We start from the raw sequence: 27,936 nt of genomic DNA on the forward strand, positions 1-27,936 counted from the left end.
CGCATGCGCAGTGGCGGGGCGCGGGCGGGGCGCGCGCCCGGCGTCTCTGCAGTGCGCGGGGGGGCGCGGGGCGCGGGGGGCGGTGCCGCCATCTTGGGCGCAGGGCGGCGAGCGGCGGCGGCGGCGGTGGCAGCGGCAGGTGAGGCGCCCCGGGCCGCGCTCCGCTTCCCGCCGGGCTGCGTGGCCCTCGTCCTTCCTCCGGGCGGCTTCCTGCGGCCGGGCTTGCTCTGCGGCCGCGCCCGGGCGGTGGCTGAGCTGCTCGGGGTGGCGGCTCCCTGTGCGCTGGTTGGGGGTTGGGGTCTGCAGGCCCGGGGGCGAGGAGCCGGCTGCAGGGCGAGGTGTCCCGCCGGCTGCCCTTGGGAGGGGCGCGGGAGTGCCCCCGGAGCCGGGAGGGAGGGAGAGAAGCGGGGCCGCCCGGGAGGGCTTTTTCTCAGTTTCCTCTGAGTGGGTGCTGGGCGACCCCATCATTCGCTCGTACATTGCTTGGGGTTCAGGGGGTTTATTAGCAGCTGTTAATTAGCTCTCTGCCTGGAATACTTGTGTGGCAGCCCTGCGGTGCTGCACCGGGGGAGGGTGGGGACGGGGTCGGGTTGTGTGTGGTACAGGAAGGCCGGCACCGATGCGTCGGGTCAGCCTGAGCAAAGGTTTTTTGCAGTCGGATCGGGCTGGAACTTCTCCGAGAATTATTTGCCTGTACTGCTGATCCAAACGTGAGGTAGCTGGGTCATGGCTTGCACTCTGCTTCCTCCCTGGAAAACCTGCTGAGGCAGAACGCAGCGCTGCTGATGCTGAACTGCTTATTCTGAGGCTTAAAGCAGGCTCCTATCCAGCGGCTCTTCTGGATGCATTTCCGCATCCATTCTTCCCAGGACTAGGTTTTTGGATTCAGTAAAACTGCGGAAAGCACAGCCTGTGTTTATCGCTCAGTGCAGTTGATTTCTCTCCCCACTGGGAAGTGACTTGCTTTTGATCTAGTGTTCTCTCCATAAGCTGTGTGAATCCATGATCTGTTTTCTGCTTGCTTTAGTATGACAAAGCTGCTATCAAGTTTTAGCCTCAGGCTGCCAAAATCTGAGCCTGGAACTTGCCCAGATAGGTGAGTCTGGATGGTTCTGTGGCTTGGAAGTCTAGGTATTGCAGGCTTCTAACTGTATATGGGCTTATGTGGTGTTTGGTTGGGCAACATTTGCTTGAATGCTGTCAGAGCTGTAGCTACTATTTTTTCCTATAGTAAAAGCTGTGTGTGTCCCTGTGAGTTTTGCTTGGGGGGACAATCTCAAATCTGAAGAGATGCTGCCAAACTGTCTACTTACATATTTTTCCTGTCAGAAGGCAGGCATCACTCCTCTTCTGTAGGAAATGCCATGTTACTGACATCTAGTGACAAAGGTACCTGGTGTTCTTTGGTCTGCAGAATGGCCATGTTCCAGGGAGAGCGTTGGGGTGTCTTTGAAGGGTATCATGGCCGGCTGCCTCCTCCTCCCGAAAGAGCACAGTCCTGGCTTTTGGAGAGTTGAATCTTGAGGCTGTGAAGGGTTACATTCTTTGAAACACGAGGAACTGGAAATGCATTCTAGTTTGATACTATCTCTTTTTTTTTTTTTTTGATGGAGCAGGAACAGTCACTAAACAAAACAGGCTTTATAAAGAAACTTCCTGTGACCCTAGTTAAACTTTGCTTTCCTCATCCCTGCATCAAGAAAAGGTAAAGCCAAGACTGTCTTTTGCAGCACAATGTCTTGCACTGTTTTTCTAAGCTTATTCTACTGAAGACTATTAGAATATTTAAAGGCTGTTCTTGGGCCTAACTGAAGGATGGATGGAAGTACAGCCTGTGGTGCCAAAATATAGCTGGATTCTAAGGCAGAGTCTGCTTCTCTCCTTTAGTGAGTGACCTACTGAGTCAAAAGTTACTGGCAAGTCATGTATTATTTTGATCTTGGCAGGAGGTTGGCAGCTCAGCTAAAAGCTTGCAGGCAGAGGCACAGAATGTGAAATGCAGTTATCTGCTCTCCAGTAAGAGTAGAGAGAGAAAAGCTGACACATCAGGGCACCTAGACCATTAGTGGTGTGCAGAATACAAGCTCTTACTCAAACTCCACTCTGTGCCTCTAATCTCTTCTGGTAGAAGACGCACAGGAAGCAAATCTCTGTTCGGGTTTCTAGCTCAAGAGTAAAAAGCAAGTAGTTCAAACTGACTTTAGAAATGCCTTGGTAGAACTGGTAGAAATAGAAGAAGGCATTGGGGCTGTTCACATAAGGTTGGGCTCAAAATATGGTGGAGAGGTGTGTTAAATGCTGTACCTGTGATATTTTGCTGGAGTAAAGGAGCTTCTTGTGTTTCCCAGTATTTATCTCTTGTTACTCTTCAGACTGGCTGCATGCAGTATGGCACGCAGAAGTGGGCTGTAGGAGAGCCTGGTAAGAGAACGTGCTTCTCTTTCTGCCCACTGGTTATGGGGATTTATGGGATTTGGTTTAAAATAGGAACAGTTTCTCTGAAACTGATGGGTTTATCTCAGGAGCTCTTTAGCTCAGGGTATGCCCCTTAAGTAAATTATGCAGCCTGTCTTCCCCAGGATGAAGTGATTGCAGATACTCTTGTTTAAAACCAAGTGCAGCCCACGGCCTCCTGGAAAGTGGCTAATGCAGCCCTCTAAGCAAAGCTTAGGTGCTTAGATTAGCTGGTGGGGTGATGGCATTGTTTTGAGCCTTAAGTCTTCTGGGTTGATAATGGCTAGGGCTAGCCTGGAAGGATGGGTTTTCCCTTCAGCTCCAGTTTGCCAGAGCAGCCTGACTAATCCCCCTCCTGCTTCAACTACTGTCACTTGTCCAAGATCATACTGATTTCTGGAATGCAGAAATGGTTACAGCTGGTGATTTGCCCTCAAGAGCTTCAATACCTCTCCTGGTTTCTTCCTGGATGAGAACTCAGCAGCTAATGTACCTTGAACTGCTTAGTTAGATAAGCTCATTAATGCACAGAAGTCTTACTTACTGTTAAGTCAGAATCCAAACTGTCTTTTAATAGACTACTAAAGGGGTTGGTTTTTTACACCAGCTTATGAACTGACTTGCGATTGCTCTTTCCTGGGTGTGCTCTGTAGATTACAGAAATCAGCATTCCTGTTTGCATTCAAGCTAAGTGATGTCTGTGCTGTGGGATACTTCCAGCCCCTTAATGGGAGTGACAAAGTCCAAGTGGCTGGGTCTTGGGCTCACTACTGATCAACTTGTGTTTATTTTTACCCTGTACTTGATGGTACAGGAAACTCGATGAAGCTCATGGCCTGTCTCACAGTGGAGCTGTGGCCAAAAGGGCTGTTCAGGTGAGCAGCAGTCCCTGAGCTCTGCTCATCCAGCCTCAGTGGCTTGCTCTGTCAGTGGTTGGTTGAAGGCTTATTTTCCCCATCTGTAGTGCCAGGACAGGTATCCCTGTGGTAAGAATATCACCCGCACAACTGGCTTGGGAAAATAACAGCTGATCCCATAAGTTGCCCCCTAAAATGAATGGACAAGTGTGTTCATTGGTGATGCTACTGGTGCTCGTCAAATCCTGGCGCTGCTGGGGTGGGTGATAATGTGAAACTGTAGTTACGTTGTTAGGGGCAGCCTAAGAACTGCTGCAGTCACATTGCTCCTGAGCAGTTATTCTTGAGCTGCTGTGTCACCACTGCACCTCTGAAGAGAGGACACAGAGGGTTTGCTGAGCAGATGCCTTGAGAGCAAACAGGCTGGCTCAAGAGTTCCTCAGCTTCTGCCTATGCTGGACTTAGAGAAGCTGGCATGGAAGGATTCAGAGAAGTGCATTTGTGCTTTCTTGAGGCAGAAATACCAATATACACCCAAAATTTATAGTGACTTTGGTACCATTAGGCTGTAGGCACATTACATTGCTAGTGACACGTTTCTTCTAGACAGTTCCTCATTCTTTTAGAGCTAGAACAAGTATCTCTTGCCTTGGATGTGAAACTGGAGTTACTGCAGCCGTGTTCCTTTTACCACTGCAGAAAACTGACTAAAAAGTCACTGTTTTTCCTAAGCAACAAATTTGACCAGATCAGCTTGTTTGTTTGTTTGTTTGTTTTTACTTGTGCAGATGCAGTTGCAAAAGGTAGAGAACTCTGTTCCAAAGTTTGTGGTGTAGGTTGAAGCTGGCACTGTCTCTCCTGGTGCAGGGAAGGGTTAATGGCCTGTGTGGTGTCATGTGAAAGACCTCAGGTTATGGAACAAAGGTATTGGAGAAAATCACTCATTTGAATATCTGTGTATCTGGGATTTAGGCTAGAATTCAGATGACTGATACTGCAGTTGTGTCTTACTGCTGGTGTGATGCTGTGGCTTCTCTAGTAGAGAGACCATGGGAGGGTAGTGCACTGGACAGAAACTACAGCATTGGTACTGTGTGCTGTGATGGTTCTGAAAGAGTTGCTGCAGATACAAACAAACACCTGCAGAGGGAACAAACTGTGCTGGTTAGTTGGTTCCTTAGTGTGCCTTGTTTAGTCTAAGAAAGCTCCATGCTGCATGTTGTTCATTTTTCAACAGCTATTCTAAATCAGAATTGATGAAGAGGAAATGGAAGAGGAAGGCTGAGCTATCCCATGCTGCACAAGGGAGCTGCTGTATCTCCACTTGATAAATGCAGGTTTAGTGCATCATCTCACTAGGTAGCTCCCAGTCCAGCCACTTGTTGCATCCCACAATATGTGAAACTGACAGTCCAGCAACATGATCCTGCTGCCTGAGCTTGTGCTCCTGACTTCACCCATGCATTCCAAGTGGGTGGCACAATGTAGGCCTGAAAGGACAAGTCTGACTTTTGGAGAACCACCTGTTTTTAGGTCAGACCTAATAAACAGAGCATTTTCCATCTATGATAGAATCAGTGAGCAAAAGTAGGTTTTCAGATACTGTGCTTTATCGTGTCTTTATCTTTCTCTGGACTCCCTTGGTTATGGTCTGCAGCTTACCTGCTGCAGACTGACTTCTGGGGCTTCATCCAGCATGTCGTGGTGGTTTGAGAGAGGGGTGCTTAATGCACATCCCCTGCACAGTGGGAGCGCTTTGAGGCAAGTACGCGTGATTCCTAGGAAAGTGCACGTTAACGTGTCAGTCATTGTAGGCCCGGCTAATCCTGCTGCTTTTCTGTTATGTAACTACTGAAATGCATTAAAATCTTCATCCCAGCCTTTGTTTTTATACATGTACTTTTTTTTTTTTTGGTAGCTGGCTGTCTTAATGCTGTAACTTTGCCACAGTTGCTCTAAAAGTATATTTTAATGCTCTCATCTTCACTTGAGTAAAAAGGCATTCTGAAAAGTAATTTCCATGTCATTTTAACTCCTGGTGGGTTGATAAGCATGTATATAAGTATGTGGTCTGTCTGTGATGCCCTTCATGCTCCTTTTCTATTTATGGGTTGAAATGGAAGTATATGGGAATGCGAGCACTTGGCAGGAGGGTAGGAAGCCTACTGGCCTTAAGTATTTGTAGGAGCTGCATTCAGATGTTACATCTACCCCAGTAGCTGCTTGAAGAATGCAGAGTGTATTGGGAGAGGGCTGTTACTCCTAAATTAAGGTGATTACTCACCAACTGGTGTGAATTCAACATGCATGTGGATCATCCCTGTACCTTAACTAGAATAAATCCATCCATACTGTAAGTAGAAAACAGGGTTGTAGCTACCAGTGTGGAGCAGGTTGCCATATGTTCAAGCTAGTGAAACAGAAGGAGAGGAGCTGCCAAGCTCTGAAAATGCAGTTGATGCATCATTAACCCAAAGGTTTCAGCTAGAGTCATCTTGGTTTCCAGGCACTTGGTGGTAAACAGCTGAAGAAGTGGTGGGCTTTGCTCTTAAACTGTGTCTGACAGTGAGAGATACTAGGCTGAGGAAACTCAGAACCAGTGTAGAGCAAGCTCCCTAGAAAAGGCTGGCTGTGGAGAGGAGCAGAATGAGTCATTGAAAGCTGCTTGAGCAATGCTTTCTGAGTCATGTTGCTAATGCACAGGGAGCAGATGTACCCATCTCCTGTGCTGGATTTTTTATTCTGAGGCCTTCTGATTCCAGCAGCCATGAGTCACTGAATGTCAGCCTGAAATTAATTTCAACCCTCTTCCCTGCAGTTCTTAACCACTGCAAGCACTAGGATCTTTCATTTCCAAAGCTGATCTGTAAAGAAAACTATTAATTATTGTAAAATACGTGGAAGATTGTACTATGTCTAAACTGTACCACTAAAATCCTCATTCTAGTTACAATGTAACCTTGAAATCGTTGAAAGGAGTATCTGTGGAACTTGAAACACAAAGGAAGATCAAAACAAAGCAGGCTTATTTTCACTGCAGGCACTTCAAGGATAGCCATTGTCATCTTAAAGAGCCATTCTTCTTGCTGAGCTTTAAGCAACTTTCTTTTGCATTCTGCCCTTTGTGTAGCTTTCCTCTCTGTTCATAGATCTCTGGGCTACTTATTCCACCTCTTGAGTTTCCAGCTGTGTGGACATGCTTCCATGAGCTGATGGAAGTAATTCTGTTGTGGAGAGGGAGTGTAGTCACTCTGATCTTGTGTCTTGAAGGGATTTAATGCAAGGTTTGAGCAAAAGACTGGAATGTTGTCCATGTTCCCTGAACTCCCATCGTGGGCAAGCTTGGTGAAGGCGGGCAGAGAGCAGCCCTGCACTGAACTGAACTTGCTGTAAGTTGTGTAGATGCCATTGTGCTGTCTGTGCTTGTGATGCTTGGAACTCTTCAAGAGGCTGAAGTTTATCAGACAAGGGAGATCTGCTTATAATTGTGTTAAATACCTTGTGTAGTTGAGACTTCCTTGTTCTCTGATGCCATTAGATGGGAGTGCATGCAGCAAGGGGTTTATACTGCATGTGTTTTCAGTGTGATCCTGGAGTTAGGACAGATGATGAAATAGCTTCTTGCTGAGTGATAGTTTGAAAGTGTAAGTGAAATATTGAGAATCACTAGGAAAAGATCAAAGTGGGCTATGTATGATTATCACATTGTCTGTATTGTGCTTTGCTTACATTTTGAACAACTTGTGCAGTTTTATGCTCACTTCCAGAAGCGAAGTGTTTAGAGGAAGGCACTGAGAATGATGAAAGCATAAAGCAATTTTCATTTGAAGAGCAACTGAATAAGGTGGGAACATCTAATTCTGGAAAAGGTGTGATGGAGTGGAGATTTGAAAAATTCTGAGTGGCCTGGAGATAGAGTATGCGGGCTAGTTCTTAATTGCTTCTTCCTGTACTTGAACTGGAGGCTGCTAGACAAAGCTTGGAGAAGAAGAAAAAGGAGGCTTAAGGCAGAAAGGAGGGTGTTTTGTACAGCTGTTATAAAAAATTGCAGTGTGGTTTGTTTGTTTTTGCCCTGGGATGCTGCTGATGAGAGGAGGCTGGGCAAATATTTTTTAAGAGATCCATCGAGAGCTCTTAAATCAATAAACTCCTCGAGAGTTGTTTTTTGTGTTTTTTTGACCTGTTCTGTTACTTGACTGTCCCTTTGTTGGCAACACTGGAGACAAGACACTGAGCAATAGCTCTGCAATATGAACCAATACAGCTCTTAAACGTGCCAATGAAGGTGGAACCAGGAGCTAACTTTGCATGGGAAGTCTGAAGCTTGAGCTCATCTCCTGGTTTATTTTGTATAAGGAAGAAGCCTAGCATTTCACTGCATTGATGAAGAATTTTTTAAAGACTGAAAGTATTTGCATCATGGTCTATCTACTCTCTATCTAACATGCTTTTACTAACATGTAAGATGAGGAAGCAGTTGACTCTGCTGCTTGGTACTGTGATGCAATTAAAAGTGCTGATTTTTTTGCCTGTAACTTCAGCAAAGCTGTTACAGAATATGTTCTAACATATGAGAAAGCGTGGCATAATTATTTCAGTCAACATTTAAAGTTTGTAGATCTTCCTAAGAGAAGGCTTTTAATTTCCAATGCAAAGCTTGATCAGCAATCTTCTACGTGCTTTATAGTTATCTAGTAAATATTCAAATCAAGGCTTTTTCAAAAAGTGATTGGCTTGTCATGCTGGCAAGAGGCTTTGTCTTGTATATGCTGCATGTCTGATCCTGTTGCTCATCACAGCAGACATTTCCTTCATACTAAAAATAGTGAAACAAATAACTTAAGCAGCATTAAAACCCAAGAGGAGAGATTATTTTTTTTCAAGGATGTGCTTTCTAGGATTCTTCTGGAAAGGGTTTGTAGGATTCTTATGATCCAGCTTTGCCCAGTTGCATAAGCTTCCAGGAAGCTGCTCTATACAATGTAAGTCTTAAAGAGAATGCGGGAGCTCTTCTTCACCTTTGATTGCAATAGTCCATATCTGAATGTGGAAGCCAGCACTGTAGCAGTCTGAAAACACATGCTCGTTTCTTATCTGGAATGAAAAAACTAGTAGATAGGAAAGCATTTTCTAGAGTGGGTAGCAAGTTGCTTTCACTGTCGTAATGTTTCTCATTTTTTTCATTGTTTGGCCTGTGTGAATGACCTTGCAAATGTTTCAGCATCTGCCTGTCTTGTTGGGCAGCTGTGTTCAATTCTCCATGTTTTGGGTTCCAGCTCTGCACATTACCTCTAAGTGGCCTTTTCAAGCCTGTTGGGACTATGTGTGCTTTGTGTAAGTAGTTGTGAGTCTGTGGTACAGCCACTTCTTAAATCTGAGCAATTGGGTTTGTTCAGTTGACCAGTGGGATTGTCTTCTGCTGTGGGGGGATGCTGATATTGCTGCCACTACAGTTTGTAGCCTTGGTCATGAGACAGTGAGCAGCCACAAAGGCTTTTCCCACTCGAATTACATGGGAATCTTGGACCGTGTGCTGCCTCTGTCTTAATAGGTTTGGTTACAGAGACTTATCCTGGAAGTAAATTAAATACTTGTGTCCCAAAGTTATAAAGTGTTACAGTTGGGAATGGAAGAAAACCATATTTGAAAAGCTCTTCTGTGCTAGATGGAGTCTCAGACATGAAAAAATGTTGGTGACAGTGCCACAGGAAGCCACTGACAAGTGGCAGAAGGCAGCACGATAGTAGGCAGAGATACTTGACCAGCAGAATGTGGGAATAAAAGCTAGAAAGCTCACTACTGAGCTTTGGGAAAACTGCTTGTCTCTTTCTATTTTGACTTAATGATTAACTTTTTGGCTCTTTTTTTCCCTTTTAATAAGCAGAAGCAGCCGTCTGGAAGCTGAAGACCTATAGCAGAGAAGTATGAGTAGTGTTATTCTTTGAGGACTCACTAGATGTAGCTAAAAATGTTGGTATAAAGGCTTAGGAAATTTAAAATTCCTTTTTCGTCTTGCTGAAATTAAAATTAGTGACTGCACTATAAACCTTGGTTTAGTACAGAACTCGCGTCTGCAGTAGTTCCTTTAAATGGGCAGCTACTGTAGTTTATTGGATGTAACTTCTAGAGGATACATTACTCTTGATAATCCAGAAGTCCTCTAGGCCCTCTCATGTGTGTATTGGTTTTGTATTCTCTTTTTTTCCTGACCTTTGAGGTGATCCAAGGCTGGGTCACTTTAACTTTGTCATTGCAGCATTCCTGAGCAGACACGTATCAGTTCACTGTCAGCATCTGTCTCTAGGTCGGCCTCTCCCTATCCATTTCACCCAGCCCATACCAGTGGGTGTAGGCTAACCCACTCAAACAGCAGTGTGGAGATGGTTGTTATCTAATGCTCTGCAGTGCCCAAGCTAAGCAGTACCTGTGTGATCACCCAAGGCCTGCCCTGTCACAGTTGCAGTTCTCTTCCTGGGACTAAGCCAACCAAGCAGTTGCTGCTGTGGGTATTTTGACTTTGACCTAAGTGAATAGGAGTGCATAAGGCTCCAGGAATGGGATCTGGTGAAGTAGCTGTACATTTTAAAAAGTCTTCTGTAACAATAATGTCTACCAGCTTTGTAACTCTCTCCAAATCAGTCTTCCTTTGAAGAAAGAGAAGATTAGCAGTTTAGGAGGGTAACTTCTGAGGGACTATTTCCCAGTTCGAGTGAGTCATGATTGTGACCTCCCGCTCCAGTGGTACCTCATGGCCAAATGACTCTCAGTTTGAATTCTGAAGTGTGACTCAATATGGCTGCTAGGGATTAGCAAAGGCTCTTACACTGATGTGTAAAAACTATGTAGAAGTGGTAACAAACAGAGATGTGCTTGCTGCTAGGAACCCCCTGTCATGTGGTGATAGGCTTGGTGACATCTCAGATATTTGTGTGAACTGCATGCAGAAAGAGTTATGAATTGCATCTGATTTGTATCTCAGTCATCAGGGAGATAGACACTTTATAGTAGAAGTAAGGGGTCTTTGATTTGCTTGTAGTTCCAGGCTTGTGTTTTTTCTTACATTCAAGGGGTATGTTTTGGATAGTTGTCCTTGAGGACAGATCTATCCATGCTGGTTTTTGGAATGAGAAGTAAGACAGCTTCTATTTCAGTGCCAGTTTTAAGCTTTAGTCCTGGCTACAAATGGTTTCTGTGTGGCATACTAATATATGCTCTTTCTTGCTTCAGGTGTTAAGCAACATGGGAAGTGAAAACTAAAGTTCCATCATGATCGGAGGCTTGTTCATCTATAATCACAAAGGAGAGGTTTTAATCTCTCGCGTCTACCGGGATGACATCGGGTAAGTGCTTCTGTTGCATCCCTGGTCTTTGCATTTTTGTCTCATTTTGGTTGTGGTAAACAACCCAGAGCTGCTTTGTTCTGCATTAGCTGTGCATGCATGTAAGACTGCAACTCAACTTGCTGCTCTAGGCTTAGCTTAGAAAAAAGAAATTTAAGCCCTGGTCATCTACAGTGAAGGATGGCCTGCAGCCAAACCTGGGACTTTCTTTTGGATGGTAGAGATCTGGCCATTATTCCAAATGCTTCAGCAACATGGACTGCCAGTGTGGGAGCCTACCTCACTGTAATCACTAAAGTTTACAGGAGCAGTAATGTGAGAACTGTCTGCCACACACTACAGCCAGGGCTCAATTAGTTTCAGGCACTGATGTCTAACATCAAGTACAGGCATTCAGGAGACTGTGGTCTTGGAAAGTTTTATCTGCAAGCAGTCTCATAACAGCCATGGCTGTACTCCTATAGCTGGCTTTCTGTCCCCCAGCTTTGTATGGCAGCCTTGTGTGTGAAAAGCTTATATCCATTGGGTAACTAAAGTTGTGGGAAGCCCTGAAAACCTTCAGTAGGTTGTAGGTGTCTTATTGCACTTCCCCCAAGTGTTATGATGCTCACTTAGACTGGATCTGTGCAATCCTTAGGCTGCTACTTCCCAGAAGGTATCTTACTAAAAATACAGTGTCTTGTAGGCAGTGGATAGTGCTGTAGAGAACCATAAGTGATGGTGCTGCTTGGGCTGAAAACCTTAAATTTAAGGGGTTTGTGCACAATGGTACTCTTCCTAGTGGGTTTTCCATTAGTATCAGGCATTAGGTGGAAGTTAGTAATTAAGTTGGCAGAGTTAAGACAGAGCTAACAGAAGCAGAGCTGTGGTAGATGTTAATTCAAAGGTCAGTGAGAGAGAGCCTTCAGGCCAGTTTAGGAAAAAGTAGTTTGTACCAGGTCTTCACAATGACTAGTGGTAGGATGTGCTGTGAAATAACTTCTTGCCATAAATTACAAAAAACTGTCAAGCCAGTCTGCTTTCAGACTGCTCTGGTCTGAAGAGCATGTCCCTTCTGGTTATGGATTGTCTAGTGGAGGTCAAAAGTTGAGGTAGAACTAGTAGCTAGTCAAGGCTTGTACTGTTTCATCGAGTGAGTAGTCAACACAGTGTCTGTAATGAGGCTTCACCTAATGAGCTTTTAAGTCTCTTCGCTTGTTCTAGGTCAGCTAAGGCAAAGTACCTGTTCTAAGGTTGACTGAGTTATTCCAGGACTTCCACACATAGCTGAGCCAAGGAAGCATTGTATTTCTCAAGCAGAAAGCCAGTGGTTATGATGTTTTGCCTCTTTTCTACTGTACAAACTCTCATCAGTCTTCAGTATTTGTTAGCTGAAACTCTTCACGGCAGTTCTTACGACAGGACTGACTTTGTGAAGCTGGTATCACAGTGACTGACCTAAGCTGGTCTGGATTATAGGTAGCTTCCAAGAACGTTTCAAGTGGGGACTAGGGACACTTTCACTGAAGTTTCTGGGAAAAATATTTTTTTATTGTTTGCAAACTTGAAACACTTACAAGATTGTTCTCAAACTGGTGTTTATTCAAGAAGGCCTTTTAATTTAAATGGCGTTATGGCTGTGGAGATGCAAACTGGGGAGCAAAGTAGGTATTTTTAATGTGATATTCTATTGCTTTTTATCCTGGCTCGTTTCTCTTATAAAGTGAACGCCTTATGTTCAGTACGTGATAAAGTACTTCCTGCTGGCTGGCCAGACAAAGCTAGAAAATGGGATTTCCTGCTTGATCCTATCTTAACTTTTTCACTTGGCAGAGTGCCAAAAATATTCCAGTGTTTTCTCTAGGACTGGAGGAGTCGGTGTTCCCTTGAGTGAAATCATCCTTTCAGTTCTTGTGAAAGTGTCAGTCTTGTGACTTAGGTGGAGCTGGTGTTGGCTGTTAACCGAGCTTGCTCCCTAAGGTGCTGGATTTCTTCTCAAACAGGCCTTCAGTGCTGGTTTTGAATTTTTTTAAACAGACTGAAGGAAGGGCAATTGCCGAAAAAGTTGTTACAAAGTGGCTGTGTCTTATTTTGTGGTGTAATCAAAAAACTGAGAATCTTTCAATTTCCTAGTCTGAACATTAGCATTAATGTCTGGTCTGCTTAAAAGCTTTTAATATCATAACCCTCAGTGGGAGGTAGGGAAAGGAATAGCCATGATACTGTAGCTTGTACTCAACTCTGTAGGAGTTCTGTCTCTAACCAAACAACTGAGTAGTAGATTTCTAGCATACTACACAGTTCTTAGTTCCTAAGCAGTAATTCTGAAGTGCTGAGGCCTGAACCCACCCTTCTTGTTGGGAAGTAATTGAATAGGAAATGAGCATAACTGCTCCCTGTCTTCATGAGTGGTTGACCCATAAGACTCCTTGGTCTTGGCCATTGCCTTTGTCATTCTGAAGCCTCAGTTTCTGAGTTGGGAGATATTAAAGATCATCTGTGGTTATGAGAACACCTCCCCTTGCACAGTTTAAGGGCCTTAAAAAGTACATACTAGTTCAGATGTAACGACCAAAGTGACAAGCAATGATGATATCCTTCTTTTGACTTTGTTAAAGGCAGAAGTACCGCAAAACTTGAACATTCTTTGCTTGCAACTTAGAATGGCTTTGGTGCATGTAACGCATCTGTCCATACAGCAGCTAGCTGCATGTATAAGCAGTCTTATTGAAAAAAAAAAAAAAAGGCAAAACACCATGCATTTAATTCAGGATACCATGGAGGGCTCTGCTGTAATTTTTGAGTGCCTTGTTCTTCAGTGACTTAGTTGTTGGGGACTGCATTTAAGTATGCAGATATGTAATAAAACTTAAGCTGTTTGAAACTGAGCAGCTTACGTGACAAACTGCATGCACTTTAAATGTAATAGGTGTTTGGTTTCTGAGCTTCTAATACCTCATGTCAGCTTCATGGCTCTTGATCCTTAAGGAAAAAGTGCAAGCTGGATAGAGCAGTGTCTGAATCTGCAGGATGTGCCCTATCTCTCCAGATGTGCTCCAGCTCTATCAAACTTGCTGTATTTCCTGTTGGCTGGACCAAACCAGAAAGCATCAACCCAAACACCTACAAATGAGAAGTACTATCATAGAAATTCCCACCCAGACTTGTAGCCCTGTCCTGAGGCAGACTGGGAAGAAGATACCTGGTACTCTGCGGCCCCCAGGTGATGCCTCTGATTGAGGCTTCAGGGTTTTTCCACCCCAAGGCCTGCTACCTTTATTAGCAGAGCAGACTGGGTATCACTGATGTGATACAGGTGCAGCTCAGCTGGACTAAATGCCCAGTTACCCTAAAATTCAGCCAAACACAAGTCTGTCCATGCTGACAGCCTGACTGTGGCATGTCAGTGTTGTACCTTGCGAGGGCTTCATTGCTGCTGTAGCTTGTTACTGTCCATCCAATACCACCTTGGCCTTCTGCGCCAAGGAGCAGGGGGAGGGGGTGCTGTTTGGTCTCTTCGTATCTCTTTGGATTCATTGTGCCTTGTGTGTGTGTTTCTAACCCTTTCTCTTGTTGCTGTCACTCCTCCTTTCTCCGCTGGCGCCATTTCTGTCCATCCCATCTCATTGGCTGCTGTAGCAATAGGTAAGAGACGCGTGGTAGGCCACGACTGGCACTGCACAGTGGGCACCTGGTGTGCTAGCAAAGCCTCCCTGACCTGAGGCTTCTCCTCTAGTGTGCACCAGTCTGGTGACTGGTTCTGGTGCTACTTCTAGGGGGTTAGAACTTGAGGCTGGGAGGGCTAATGCTCCAGAACAAGCTGAATTTTCCTTGCAAGGCTTACTGGAGGGGAGGATTGGGGCTTTTAGATATTGTTATTTTATAGTAGATTAAATTACTTTCTTATGGAAAAACTAAAGTAGAAATGAAATAGTAATTTGACTCCAACTTGCAAACCTTCTGGAGCAATAAAACCTGAGAAGTATTCAAAGCCAGAATTTTGCTTATGGGGGAGCATGTTTACTGATGAAACTTCTACATACATCCCCAGACCTTCAAGGAGCAAACACCTGCTGTGGTAGCATATGTTCCTTTGAATATCCTTTGTTTTCTAACTTGGAACTGTGTGTTGGATTGTTGACAACCCTCAGTGCTTACAAGCATTTGTATGCCTGTATCCTTGCTTGCAAGGATGATACTACTGTCTGCTCTCAAACATGTTTCTGCATAATCAGTACCATGGCCTTGATGCTGCAGTCAGACCCCCTGTTCTACAGAGTGTCTGAGAGTATGAGTAATAAAGCACGACTAAATGAGCCTTGGCTTTGTGTGTAGACTGTTGCTTTAAGTTTTGGTCTTGTCATATAAAGCACTTGGGCTTCCTTCCTGTATTCTCAGGATTGATGGACTTAATTTGGGAAGTTTACTCTGACTTGTAGTTATGTGATAAGGAGACCAGTGTGCAAGAAGAGCTGGCATCCAGAATGTCATTCATAATCCCTGTTTAGCAAGGAGGGTTTTTTTCCCTGTTCCTAGTGTATAGACAGTTTGGATCAAAGATGGCAGCACCTGTGGGCAGCTTGCACAGCACTTTTTCAGCACTGGGCAGAACCCTTGACTGTAAGTAGTCCTGGACCATGCAGTACTGCTGGCACACTGCACTATGGGGACTCTGAGTCCGGATGCAAGACACCTGTTCTGAAGCAGAGCAGTCTTGAGGTGACGTGTAACTGGAAAGCCAGCGGTGGTCCTGATCCTCCTGCTGCTTTGAGCCTGCCCTCCAAGGTGTGTGGGGTGTGGAGGTGAGGTGGATCTGAGAACTAAAGCTCCCTTCTGGAGTGTTCCTGGGCACTGATACCTCTTGAGTGACCCAGGCAAGTTTTGCTGTTTCTTCCTTGGTTTTATGTCTGGGAGCAACTGCCATTGACATGTATCTTGAGAGACTACAGCTTGCTTTGGGGCAAGACTATGAAGGCCTGGGCTTGCAGAATAGACAGCAATTAGGTGTTTGGTCAAAACTGGACTCTTTGAGCCATAACTTGCTAATGTGTTTGTTTCCAGCTATGGCAGTCAATTGGGAGTGCTGTCAAAGTTAATTGAAGGGAAAGTTTCTTTGCCATCTTACTCCAGATGGAGGTTTGCTTCTCCTTCTGGCTACAGTTAGACTGTAGTCCAAAGCTCCCTAGAGACCAGTAGCACTCTCTCTCCTTGAGCTTGTACAGAATTTAGTGTCTAACTCTGCTCAGAGCCTTCACTTGTCCCTCTTAGAGACATCCCCAGGCACCCTTCCTAGGTGAGCTTGGTGTGTGTAGGTCAGTGTCTGACTGTAATGGCATAAGCAGAACTGTGCAGCCGGCTGGTTTCACGTTTGCTGTGCTGATTTGTCTTTGGTGGTGCTTTCGTAGGCGCAATGCCGTGGACGCCTTCCGCGTCAATGTCATCCACGCACGGCAGCAGGTGCGCTCGCCCGTCACCAACATCGCCCGCACAAGTTTCTTCCATGTCAAGCGCTCCAACATCTGGCTGGCTGCTGTCACCAAGCAGAATGTCAACGCTGCCATGGTGTTCGAGTTTCTCTACAAGATGTGTGACGTGATGACTGCCTACTTTGGGAAGATCAGTGAGGAGAACATAAAGAACAACTTCGTGCTTATCTATGAGCTGCTGGATGGTGAGATGTTTCTCTTACCTACTATGGCATATTGCACTTGGTCATTCTGAAATCCTTAGTTTAGTATGATGTAGTAATAATCCTTGAAGTATTTTTAACATGTGTGGCAGAGTTCAAAATTACTTGTTTGGCTTTCTAATGCCACCTGTACTGCAAATGTGGATGGTACCTCAAGCCCATAGCCTTCTGCTGATTCACTTCCCTGAAGTGTTGGGAGCTGTGCACTTGTATAACTGAGACAGCTTGTACTGGAGCTCAGCTTCTATGGGGATCCTGTGTAGATGTCAGGCTTTCCTTACCCCGAGGTGTATAAAGAGGACTGTCAGTAGCACCTCTAAGGCCAGCTAGTGCTCAGGTGGCTCCAGCAGTGTATGGTAGCAGTCATCCTGGGCTGAAGTTGATTGCCCCTAGTAAGTTGCCTTTTGGGCTCTATTCTGAACAGAAGGAAATCAATAAAACGCAATGTTCCCTGTCCCAGCCCTACCTCCCCCACTGATACAGCTCCCAATTTCACCACAGATTAATAATAGTGTCCCTTCAGCTGCTTGTGATATCAGCCTGCTTGTGGAGGTTGCCCTTGAGCTGCCCCTGTTTCGCGTATCATGAGCATTTTTGTATTAGTTCTGTTTCAATGTGTTTTCCAGACAAGGCACCACACGTGTGTGTCCTGGGATTCTTAGCCAAGGGTCACAGTGACTGATGTTTTCCCTGTTCCGTCAGGGCAGACCAAGAGACTGCCTGTTCTCTGCTTTGGTCAGTCAATGCTGTCTCGTAGCAGGCACAGTGAGATCAAACCTCCCAGTGTGGTGTTGCTCAGTATCATGTTAGTGGTCTTCTTTCCCCTCTGAATCTCTTGTGGATTGTTCCCTTCCTCTTTGAGGGGAGTAGGTGTTAAGTGCACTGTGTGTAGTTAAGATCTGTTTCCCTCTCACACTCATCCTTCAGTGCCACTACTCAGCTGTTGTTTTAGGTTTTGGGTTTTATTATATCTTCATAAGAACAAAACTTTAAAAAAAAAAAACCCTGCAAAGATAAAATTGCTGTGGTGTTGGATAAACCCTCTATTGTCCCTTGGATGTTTTTGGAAGAACTCCTCAGTGTGCCCTGTGCACATGGCTAGGTTAGTTGATATTTAGTCCTGAGGTATGGTTGTGTTTAAAAACTGGCAAATTCATTACTTGGACAGTTTTCCACCACCCCTCGACTCCAGAGTATTGCTCTGGGAACTCAGTGTAGCAAGAATGATTCTTTTCTCTTGATAAGGAATGCTACAGCAACTTATCCAGAAATTCAATGTGTAAGCAGTATCTGTGCACTAGTTGCCTCTCTCCTTATAGGAATGGTTAGCATAGTTGATGTGTTTATACCTTGAAACTCTGAACTAACCTTTTACCCTTCTGTAGAAATCCTGGACTTTGGCTATCCTCAGAACTCTGAAACAGGGGCCCTGAAGACTTTCATCACTCAGCAAGGCATCAAGAGTCAGGTAATCAGAGGAATTTGGGGTACAGCACTGCTCTGCTGGTTAATTTTCTCTAAGCCTGTTTGAGAGAGTATGGTCTTAATTACTAGCTAACCATTTGACCTGTGTGGAGGGAGGGTGCCTGAGTAGATTGAGAACACCCTGGCAGGGGTGTATATCAGGTCAAGTGGCACCTTGTTTTAGGTGTCCCTGTGCTGTGTTGCCTCATGTTCCCTGGCACACGATAAGATGCAAGAGGAAGAGCCCAGAGCTGGGTTAAGTCCCTTGCATGTAAATGATTGTTGGCTTTGGCCTCTGCTCTGTGTCAGCTTCCGAGAGGATAAACAAATCTACCTGCTGAACCAGAAGTAGCTCTTTTCTGTGTGAATCTCACTGAGCAGGTCTGTTCTCCACCAGCCTTCAGTGCTTTGAGCTGTCAGGATTTCATGCCTACCTTATAATGAAGTATTCTTCAGCCCTGTGAATCTTGCTGTTAGTCAGGAAGCTCGTGTTGCTCTGTTTCTGCCTGTAATACCCTTGCAGGTCAGCGTCAGTACAGCCTGAGCTTTCTTGTGTTAGAGATGAGAATCTCTGCTGTGCTTTTAGCATAGTATTAACCCTTACAACAAAGTTTACGTGGAGTTAGAAGATAAAGGACGTATTGGGAAAAAGATGGTTAGTTGGACTGGTTTGGGGAATGTGTTTAAACTAGTTCTAATCCTACTCCAGGTACAGTCCTCAAAACTAGGCTTCCTGTCTCATAAGATAATGCTCAACCTCTGAATTCAAGGGAAACTCAGTCTGTTTCTCATGTTCCCAAGGAATATTGTCCACCTTACACATCTGACACAACCGTGCAAGTTAGTAATGAGGACTTAGCCTAAAACTCAGTCCTCTCCCCTGCATAGCAATGAAAAAAAAAGCTGAGAGTCCATTCTGAAGCAGTCTGTGGCAGAGTAAAGCTTCAGCCTCAGGTACAAACAGAAGCAAAGGGCTAAACAAGAGCCTGCATGGTGACTGTTCTTGTTTAGGTTAGCAGAGGTCAGAGTCTCTGGAGGCTCTGTTTCAACTCAGTTCATCAGCACTGATTTCCTGAGAATTCCTTTTTAAACTTTTAATCTAGTAGCAAGACTAACTGCATCTCAAGAGGAGGTGAGAGAGAAGCTGCCCCTGAGCAACATATTTCCCGCTAGAACGGCACACTGTTTTGCAATAGGGCCAGATGTGAGTGCATCCGGTCTCAGTCCCCATCACGAGTCCAAGCGTAAATCTCTGGCCTTCTGCAGTCTGACAGTTTGGGCAGTCAGCACTGAAGATAGCTGAGTCAGCTCCTGTTCCTAGAAAAACTCAAAACTAACCACCGCCCTCACTTCCTTCCCTTGCTCTTTTCTTGCTTCTGTTGTTTTTAACAAACTCTCATGCTGTTCGTGTGCAAACCACTGTCACAGCATCATGTTTAATTCAACAACAGGTTTAATCCTTTCTTTACAAAGAGGAGTTCGCTGTCAGCTTTACACAAGTAAGCAGTTCTTCTGCTCAGTATTGGAATTTTGTGAGCCCAGTTCAAAAAGCAGAAGTAATCCATTGCAGGCGCAGAATGGCAAGGGCATCACTTGAAACAGTACCTGCCATGTTTCCTTGTCTGCTCTCTACTCTGGTATTTCTAACCTTCAGCTCCTCATTGACTTGGAGCCAGGTCACACAGGTGCCCAGGACCAAAATCTGGGTCTGAATGGTCTTATCATCTGTGTTCCCTATCTTTGCTTAGTTCCTGCTGATGCTTTCCTTGGGCTAGTGTCCTGTGGAATTTAGGGAGCAAAATCCACTTATGGCAGACTTTCCAAACTCGACTTTTTTTCTTTGTTCTCAGTTTGAGGCGTACTGAGCTGCTGTGCTCTGAATGCCCTCCCTGTATGGCTACAGTGGTCTTTCCAGGCAGGTGATCTTGTAATACAAGATCTGCTTTATTCTCTTTGAAAGTGTGTCTGAAACTGCTGCACTGCTTGCCAAGGAAATAGCTGTGTGCTCTGGGAATGGATTGATGTGCCACACAGGTTTTAAAAGGTGTTAGTATGCAATGTAGTTTTACTTCTAGTCCCTACACTTGAAGTAACCCACTACTCAAATGGCAGGACTGCAGGCTCTGTGCTCATGTCTTGTAGCAGAACTGATGAAGCCATTGGCTTGGATATCTTCCTCCAGCAGAGGCTAAACCTTGCTTTTACAGCTTGAGGTAGCTGTGCTGCGTGTACTGTTCTCACTCTTAAGATTCTATCTGCATTTGTCCAGACTTCATTAACTAGATGTACACTGTAATTTTCTTCCCCTCCAAGTGATTTTGGGCGTGTGAGTTGGTCAACCCTTAGTTACAATGTTTCCCCAAGCCATAGATGATCTTTAGTGCTAGAATGCTGGTGTTACTTTTTAAAGTGGGCAGAGGGCCACCACCAGCTGGAAGATCCCAGGAAACCTGCTTGTAGCTGGCTGTCTTCAGCCTAGTCAGCATGCTGGCAGCTCAGCACAAGGTGGGTATTCTTGGGCCATTTTAGCTGACTTGTCCAGCTCTGGGAATCCCCCGCTCCTGAGAAATTCCAGACCCAGGTGCCTTCAGTGCCTTCCTTAGGGAATACTCATGCTGCTGGGTGGTCTCAACTTCAGCAGTTGCTTCCAGATCTATCCAGTCACTTTGCAGAGTAAGTGTGGGTTCATGGTGCTGGTGCTGTTGCAGGAGATGGGAATGTCATCACATGATCAGTGTCCCTTTGGAAGCCAGAGCTCTGGGTAATAAATCTGCGTGTTCCTCTAAAGCCTGAACAAGGCATTGAACAAGGCAGATATGGCAGTGGTTTTTTTGTGGGATAGACAAGAGAGGTACTTCGCATACTGTATGGAGGACTTACCTAGGCAGTTCTCAGGGGAATACAAAACTGTCCCTGAGATGATATGACAATGGCTGTGCTTGCTCAGGAAGTGACCATATCTGTGGCAAGAGCATGTGTGAACCTGAGATCGTGTACTGCCACCCTGTGGGCCCACTGCAAGGCTGCCGTGGGAGTACCCACTTGTGTGTTGTGCAGTTGTCGTGGTGGAAGAGCAGAATTAACAAGGATATCGCTTTATACAGCACCCAAAGTGCTTGGTATTTCCCATAGTGTGGGTATCTGTGACATGGTAAACATCCAGGATTTGCATTAGGAGCACCAGCATGAGTTTGCTCTGCATAGAAACATTATTGGGAGTGGTATTTTGACTGCCTCCAGCTCTACTCCGCCTTGTATTTGGATTGTCCATAATGGGCCAAGCCTGAAAATCCATTTCACTGCTTGGAGTGCTGGGTTTCCTGCAGGGAGCTAAAGGTCAAAACCCCTCATCTTGTTTGTGCTAATTAGCTACCTAATTAACAAAGAGCTGACCTGCTTTTTTCTTGTCCTCAGGTAGCCTTAAGCCTAATCTGCCTCTTTCTCCCTTCCTTCCTTTTCTTGCTATTGACCTGCTTGCCTGTTAACCCTGTCTACACTGCACTTGCTACTATACACCTACTTCTTGACTTTCTGCGTATGACTGGACCCCACCTGTAGCATCAGGTAGGAAACCTCTCTGTGCCTCTCAACACAACCCTTGGTGCTTTTTGGAGGCTTAGAGCTTGCGTGCTGTCAGATGCATATTAGGTTAGTGTTGGTATGTAACTCTAATGACTGCAGTTACTAAGAAACAGGCATTGGGGATTAGCTCTCTTGTGGCCCTGGGGTTTCATGTTGGATAAGGGTGTGAACTGCTACATCAATACATGTTAAGCTTCTCTGCTTAATGTGGATTGATGTGACGGTCTGAGACATGATTTGAATGCCATTGGTAGAATCCCTGCCTCTCTGCACTAAGATATAGCCTAATGGACTTGCTAACAAAGCAGAGGAACTTTCCCTGCTGTTGCTATGACCAGTTCTTGGTTAGGCATAGAATTTATGTTCTGAGGAGGGAATGACCAAATCATGCAAGGTGTGACAGCACCTGTATCTAAGTGACAAGTGCATGTATGTGTAATAAATGGCAAGTGTTTGCTCTTAGATTTAGATTGAGGTTTCTTAGTCTTTGAATTTATTTAGAGGAATTGATTTATGTCTAAGATGTCATTTCTTCCCTTCAGACTAAGGAGGAGCAGTCCCAGATCACCAGCCAGGTGACTGGACAGATTGGATGGAGACGTGAAGGAATCAAATACCGTCGCAATGAACTCTTTCTTGATGTGCTGGAGAGTGTGAATCTCTTAATGTCCCCACAGGGTAAGTAGGAGGTGTTGAGCTGGCATCCTTCTCTCGCTCAGAGTTTCTGAGTGGTGACTCTTGAAAGTGTTCTGAACTGTGATCTTCTCTAACCAGGTCAGGTTTTGAGTGCCCATGTCTCTGGCAGAGTGGTGATGAAGAGTTATCTGAGTGGAATGCCAGAGTGCAAGTTTGGCATGAATGACAAGATTGTCATTGAAAAACAGGGCAAAGGGACTGCAGATGAAACGGGGAAAAGGTAAGAGGTCTTGGACCTGGTGACCACTTGCCACCAGGGACTGCTATGAAAAGGCAGCCCTCAATAGTTTTTCTGATCTGACAGATGAAAAACTGCATTTTTTTCTTCCCTTCAGATGGTACTGCTAACTTTGGGTAGATCAGTTGTCATGCAAGCTACCAGTCTGAGGGCCCCTCAATACAGGGCCTCTACAGCTCTTTTATTATTAAGATTCACAGTTTTAAGTGTAGAGTTCTTGCACCTGGAAACACTTCCCCAAGATGGATTTTCCCAGAATCTGTATTTCTAGCAGTTCTCCTCAGTGCAGAGGCTGTTAATCATAAAAGCAGTAGCAGTGCTCCCAAGAAATAGTGAAAGAATGCCTCTGCCTGCTTTACCTGGACTGTTCTCACAAAGTAGAACAGCTGACAGAAACTGGGGAAGCCCCTCCTGCTGATTACAGGTGATCAGTGGCAGTGTGAGTTGCAGGCACATCCTTTCTGAGAGTCCAGCTACTCTCCCTCCCAGCTGCACCTCAGTCAGTACCCACATTGAAGCTGAAAACAGCTCTTACACCTTCTCCAGCTTTCCTGCTTGGGGTGAAGAGATAAAAGAAAAGGGACTGCCACTTTCCTCTCACTAACCATTTGCAACTCATCTGTATTTCTCTTGGTTGTTTTTGTTTTTTTTTTTGCTGACGCCCAGTGAATTGGGAAGGTAGATAATCTGCTTCAGCTGTGTGTGCATTCTGCTCTCCTCCTGTCTCTTGCTTCGTGTGACTTGTGCATGTAACTTGGATCTCAGACACTTTCCATGATGGTTCCTGTAAATGGAGCTGAGCTGTTTGCCTTTTCTCTCAGAACCAAGCCAAGAGCTATCACTTCACTGTCACCTTTAAGCCATCTTTCCTGTACTTGAACTGAGCTAGTAAAATGGATGAGCCTGAGGTGGCTGATGGGCCCAGTGAGGATTTACTCTAGTGAAAATATCAACTACACAGGCTGAAGAGTCAGTACACTGTCCCAAAGCTCCTGTGCCAACTGCCTTTGCCAGTAAATAATGCTGGTTTTTTGAGTTACAGAAGTAAGATGAACAGGGAATCTTGGTAGGTGGTTCTCTCCAGCTGTGATTATCCAGTGGATATCTCCAGCTTGGAGATGTTACTCTCCAGAAGCATTTACTTATAAGGTGACCAAAGTGGACAGCTGCTGCCAGTTGCTTTTTGGGATCTAGAATGTGGCAAGGCCAACCCTGAGTAATGCTGCCTGAGACCTGGAGAAGTGCTCGGCAGAGGGTTTTCCCAACTGTTTTCCAAAGAAACAGGAATTAGTTGGCTAACATTGGTTGTCATCTGGGCAACAGATTAGGAAAGACTAACTCCTCCTTTTGAAGCAGAAACCACACCACTGGTGGTTGTGTAGCTAGACAGCCAGTCAGCCTGTGGTCAGTCTGCTTCCCCTTTGTGTAGGTAATGGTGGTTCTAGGACAGCTGAACCTGCTGTAGTGCTCACACTATCTTGGCATGATTGTACTGTTGCTTCCAGCAGTTGGGGCAACCTAGATACCACTGATACACTGCTGCACCTTCTCTACAATGCTCTCTCTTCTGTTGCTCCTGAATTCTGGTTCCTCTCAGTAGCTGAGGGATTTTGGCTGACCCGGGTCCTGTATTCTCAGGATTAAGTGCCTGGCACAAGTTCAGTGCTGGCAGGTTAGGCTGGTGTGCCTACATGGGCAGGTGGTAGCTCTGTAGATTTTAAGGAGAGATACAGACTTGTACGTCACAATATTGTGGTTTGGCAATTCGGTTCAGAATTAGACCACCTGCTGGTAGTGTGGAAATGAACAGCTGTGAAGAGATTTCTGAACAGGAAGACTCTGAATCTGGCATTTCCTGGCTGTGTGGCAGTGGGATAGCTTTGTGGACAGGAAAGTGTTTTCTCTCCTTTGAACTGTGCTGTGAGAAGACTTGGGTTGGCAGAGTTGCCTTTGCAGTACTGAGTGCTGCTGGCAGGCAGACCGCAAGCACTGTGTTGCTGGCTATGACAGAAGGGTGCTCTTTTAAGATCTCTCCTCTTTGGGGAGAGGAGGGAGAAAATTCTTTCAAACAAGCTTCCTGAAATACGATTTTTGTGGTGGTGAAACAAGGAAAGTCTGAGCCAAGAGGCTGCTATCCCCTAAATCTCTCCCTGCCTCCCCATTTCCTGGACACCTGCGATGGCAACATGCTCTGTAGAGTAGTTTCTGCCTGGACAGACTTTGACTGCACCAAGATACCAGAGCTGCAGCTTGTGCTTCTCTAACTGTGTTTTGTGTTTTTAGTGGCAAACAGTCAATTGCCATTGATGACTGCACTTTCCACCAGTGTGTGAGGCTCAGCAAATTTGATTCTGAGAGGAGCATCAGCTTCATTCCACCAGATGGAGAATTTGAGCTCATGAGGTACTGTTGGTGGGGGGTGAACAGGCTGGTGTTGGCATCTGCTTGCTGCTACAGTAGTGTTGCTGCTCCCAGGCCGACTTGCAGCCCTTGAGCACTTAAGAAATACACACTTACCACCACCTTTTCAGAGTGGAATCTGTAGGGTGTGCCACAAATCTGTCTGTTACAAGTGTGGAAGCCCAGCTGTGTAGTTTTCTTTGCCACAAACATGGCTTTGGATGTGGGTTTTCTCACTTTTGAGCTTGCCATATGTGTTGTTTTTAGTGATTAAAACTGGTGTCCTTGAACAGGGCTGTTGGCAGGAACCAGATATAAAACTTGAGACTCAAGAAACCATTGCTGCCCTACAGCAGCATAGATCTTAACTGCTGTTTCCTTCTGGGATGTTTCCCTTTCTGGCTGATGTTTCTAAGATGTTTGCCATATTCAGAGGCTGTCTCTTTAGGAGGGCGATGCAGTTGGAGGCCGTAAGGGAGTTAACTCCTCCTCAGAGTTCACTGTAGCTTCTACCCCTGCAGATACCGAACCACTAAGGACATTATCCTTCCCTTCCGTGTGATCCCACTGGTGCGGGAGGTGGGTCGGACCAAGCTGGAAGTCAAGGTGGTGATCAAATCAAATTTCAAACCTTCCTTGCTGGCCCAGAAGATAGAGGTAAGAGGAAAAGAAACCTGTGGTATCTTGTGCCTTGAAATCACGCCTCTAGTTTATGTCCCCTGCAGTGGAGTCCTCACAGATGAGTCTTCAGGCTTGAACAGGGCTGAGAGAGTGAACCGAGTACCCCTCAGATGTGTGGTGCTGCTGTGCTGTGGGAGGGAGCTGCTGTAGAATAGGGAGGTGGAAGCTGTTTTCATTTGCGCAGCCGTCTTGGCAGGGGCCTCGTTCCATCCCTGCAGCAACTGTTCACTTAATTTCTCAGCCACTGTGAAAATTTCATGTTCTTCTGTCTGCATGATCTGATGGTATGTCAGACAGGCAGCAGGCTGTGAGCTGTGTGAGACAGGCTAGGGATGGCTTTGCAGCTTAGTCCCCATCTTAGAAGGCTTACTGCTGCAAGGCTGGGCTGTCCAGAGCCTGCTGCAATGCCATGGCCACCCTGGCATCCTTCCTGAGGTGATCTTCCCAACATTAGCCAGGTTTCCTGCAGCATGGAGATCTCTGCCCTGTTCCTTATTGACTGTTGTGGATTATGGAACTGTGTTTGAACCTGTACTTCAAAGCAAGAAACGGGAGAGCTAGCCTAAGATGCCTTGTGATAGCTGATGTTCTCTGGGCCTTGAGCTGGGGGGGAGAGAGAAGAGAAGGCCCAGGGGGTCCAGGACAGACCATCTGAGACTGCCCAGAGTGCCCAGGCTGCAGTGTCCTTGCCCCTGCTCACCAGACTGTGCCTTCCAGGTCCGGATCCCAACACCCCTCAATACCAGTGGAGTGCAAGTCATCTGCATGAAAGGGAAGGCGAAGTACAAGGCCAGTGAGAATGCCATTGTCTGGAAGTAAGTGAGTGGGTTGGGGCTGGGGTGCTGCAGGGGCAGGCCTTGGGGAGGCAGGGTCTGTTTAGTGCTCCTGCCTGCCCTGAGATTATGTAGTGAAGAGGAGAATAAACTCTGGCACCCTGTCACTTCTGGGTTTTCTCCGATAGGATAAAACGTATGGCTGGAATGAAGGAATCCCAGATCAGCGCGGAGATTGAACTGCTGCCCACCAATGACAAGAAGAAGTGGGCTCGGCCTCCCATCTCCATGAACTTTGAGGTGAGTGCCTGTCTGCCTTTCAGGATGCAGCCAACCTTAGAGAAGCTTTGTCAGTCCCTCTTGGGAGTTACACAGGTTTGAGCATTCCCTGTCACAAGCTGACAGGTGAGGTCAGCCAGATGGCAAAGCCAATGGAACAAAATTGTCCTTAAAGCCACAAGAGTCTGATGCCATGCATGCAGGGAGTAGGGAACAGTGGCTCTTGATGTCCGTTTCTAGATGCATTGCCTGGGGGTCCTCTGGCATTTGTGTACAGAGAGCATCTTACACCCATTCCAATGCTCTCTGTTGCCTTTCCTTTTCTCAATAGGTCCCATTTGCACCCTCTGGGCTGAAGGTGCGCTACCTGAAAGTCTTTGAGCCAAAGCTGAACTACAGTGACCATGATGTGATAAAATGGGTGAGGTACATCGGCAGGAGTGGGATCTACGAGACCAGATGCTAGCCCCAGCAGGCTGGCAGGCTCCCTCTTCTCCAAGCCATGCTCTGCCTCTCCTCAGTCTTCAGCTACATTCAGAGATGTCTGCCTGGCCCCTCGATGCAGATTGAAAGACCCTGTGGCTCACCCCGGGAGCGGACTCGCCTGCCTGTGTTCAGTTACCACCCACGCTGCAGATGAAGTTCAGAACCCAGTTGTGCACAGGGGTGCAGTCAGCCTCCTGCTCCCCGTCCCAGGGTGGGCAAGGGCTAGTCTAACTCCCATCCTCTCGTGATCTTTCTAGGGAACGTCCACCATTAAACTCCTCTTCTGTTGGTGTCTCACTACTTGCATCATATCCTAGTATTTTTGAAGTTCTTGTGCATATGTACTCGTAGAATAGACCTAAACATAGACTGGACAAATCTGAGTTGAAGTTACCCTGGCTTCTGTACTAGCTATTGCTGTTGTGGTAGATGTTGCTGGCCAGTCTGAGATGTCTGGGGTGTTGAGTTTGTTGGGCTCCCACCACAGGAGATGGTAGGCTCACCAGATCTCACCACCACCTTATTTCTTGCAAAGTTGTCAGTATAGAGTCCTGCCGTGGGAAGGTTTGTGACCAAAAAGGATGAGGGTTTAGGCTCTTGCTGGTGTGTATGTGGGTGGCACAGCATTTCAGGTCCTTTGAGCATTTACCCGTTCCCACTGCTGGCTTGAGCCAGTCTGTCCTTTCCAAACAAATTGGAGACATGGCCCCACTGTCCCAGGGAGTGTGGGTCGGCTGAGCTCTGTCAGGATGTGAACAGGGTCTGTCCTCGGGGAATCTCAAATGCAGTTGGCAGTAAGAGCCCCCTGACCCAGCCTGCCCTCTCCACACTTCTACCAAATGCTTCTGGGCCGTAGGAATGCTGCTGCAACCCACAATCCTGCTTCTGGTAGTGTGGTCTCCATTTTGTACACTTTGTGATTTGTCCAGCTCTGAATCTAATAAAGTATGTAGAATGGAGAAGGCTGTCTGTGCTGCTGTTTGGGACTGGTGTTGCAAGAGCATGGGCTGTGCCCTGG

At 46.0% G+C, this 27,936-nt stretch overlaps 1 protein-coding gene across 11 annotated transcripts; it reads left to right on the plus strand.

Moving 5' to 3' along the window:
- Positions 1-71: 71 nt before the first annotated feature.
- On the plus strand, positions 72-27,877 carry AP2M1 (adaptor related protein complex 2 subunit mu 1). 11 transcript variants are annotated; one of them, XM_042042618.1, is made up of 14 exons: positions 76-139; positions 10,539-10,651; positions 14,270-14,275; positions 16,036-16,301; positions 17,705-17,787; positions 21,342-21,347; positions 21,908-22,043; positions 22,140-22,281; positions 22,966-22,977; positions 24,583-24,702; positions 25,221-25,356; positions 26,098-26,195; positions 26,342-26,453; positions 26,764-27,877. In XM_042042618.1, exons 2-14 carry the CDS (start codon positions 10,578-10,580, stop codon positions 26,896-26,898), a joined length of 1,326 nt encoding a protein of 441 aa, XP_041898552.1. In that variant the 5' UTR covers positions 76-139; positions 10,539-10,577; the 3' UTR covers positions 26,899-27,877. The 11 variants fall into 11 exon arrangements, with proteins under 11 accessions (XP_041898555.1, XP_041898552.1, XP_041898557.1 ...); XM_042042616.1 differs by lacking the exon at positions 76-139 and adding an exon at positions 1,055-1,096; XM_042042621.1 differs by lacking the exon at positions 14,270-14,275 and having other exon boundaries at positions 72-139.
- The last annotated feature ends 59 nt before the right edge of the window (positions 27,878-27,936 follow it).

The sequence above is a fragment of the Corvus kubaryi genome, unplaced genomic scaffold, assembly GCF_017639235.1.
Source record: "Corvus kubaryi isolate FWS band 111438036 unplaced genomic scaffold, C.kubaryi_AGA036_p1.0 37397, whole genome shotgun sequence".
NCBI classification, from domain to species: Eukaryota; Metazoa; Chordata; class Aves; order Passeriformes; family Corvidae; genus Corvus; species Corvus kubaryi.

Bases quoted from the DNA above. Each gene is read 5' to 3' on its own strand.
- AP2M1 (XM_042042618.1), top strand. From the start codon at position 10,578: ATGATCGGAGGCTTGTTCATCTATAATCACAAAGGAGAGGTTTTAATC. The intron at 26,196-26,341 runs GTAAGTGAGTGG...TTTCTCCGATAG, and splicing joins GAGAATGCCATTGTCTGGAA to GATAAAACGTATGGCTGGAA. The intron at 26,454-26,763 runs GTGAGTGCCTGT...TTTTCTCAATAG, and splicing joins CCATCTCCATGAACTTTGAG to GTCCCATTTGCACCCTCTGG.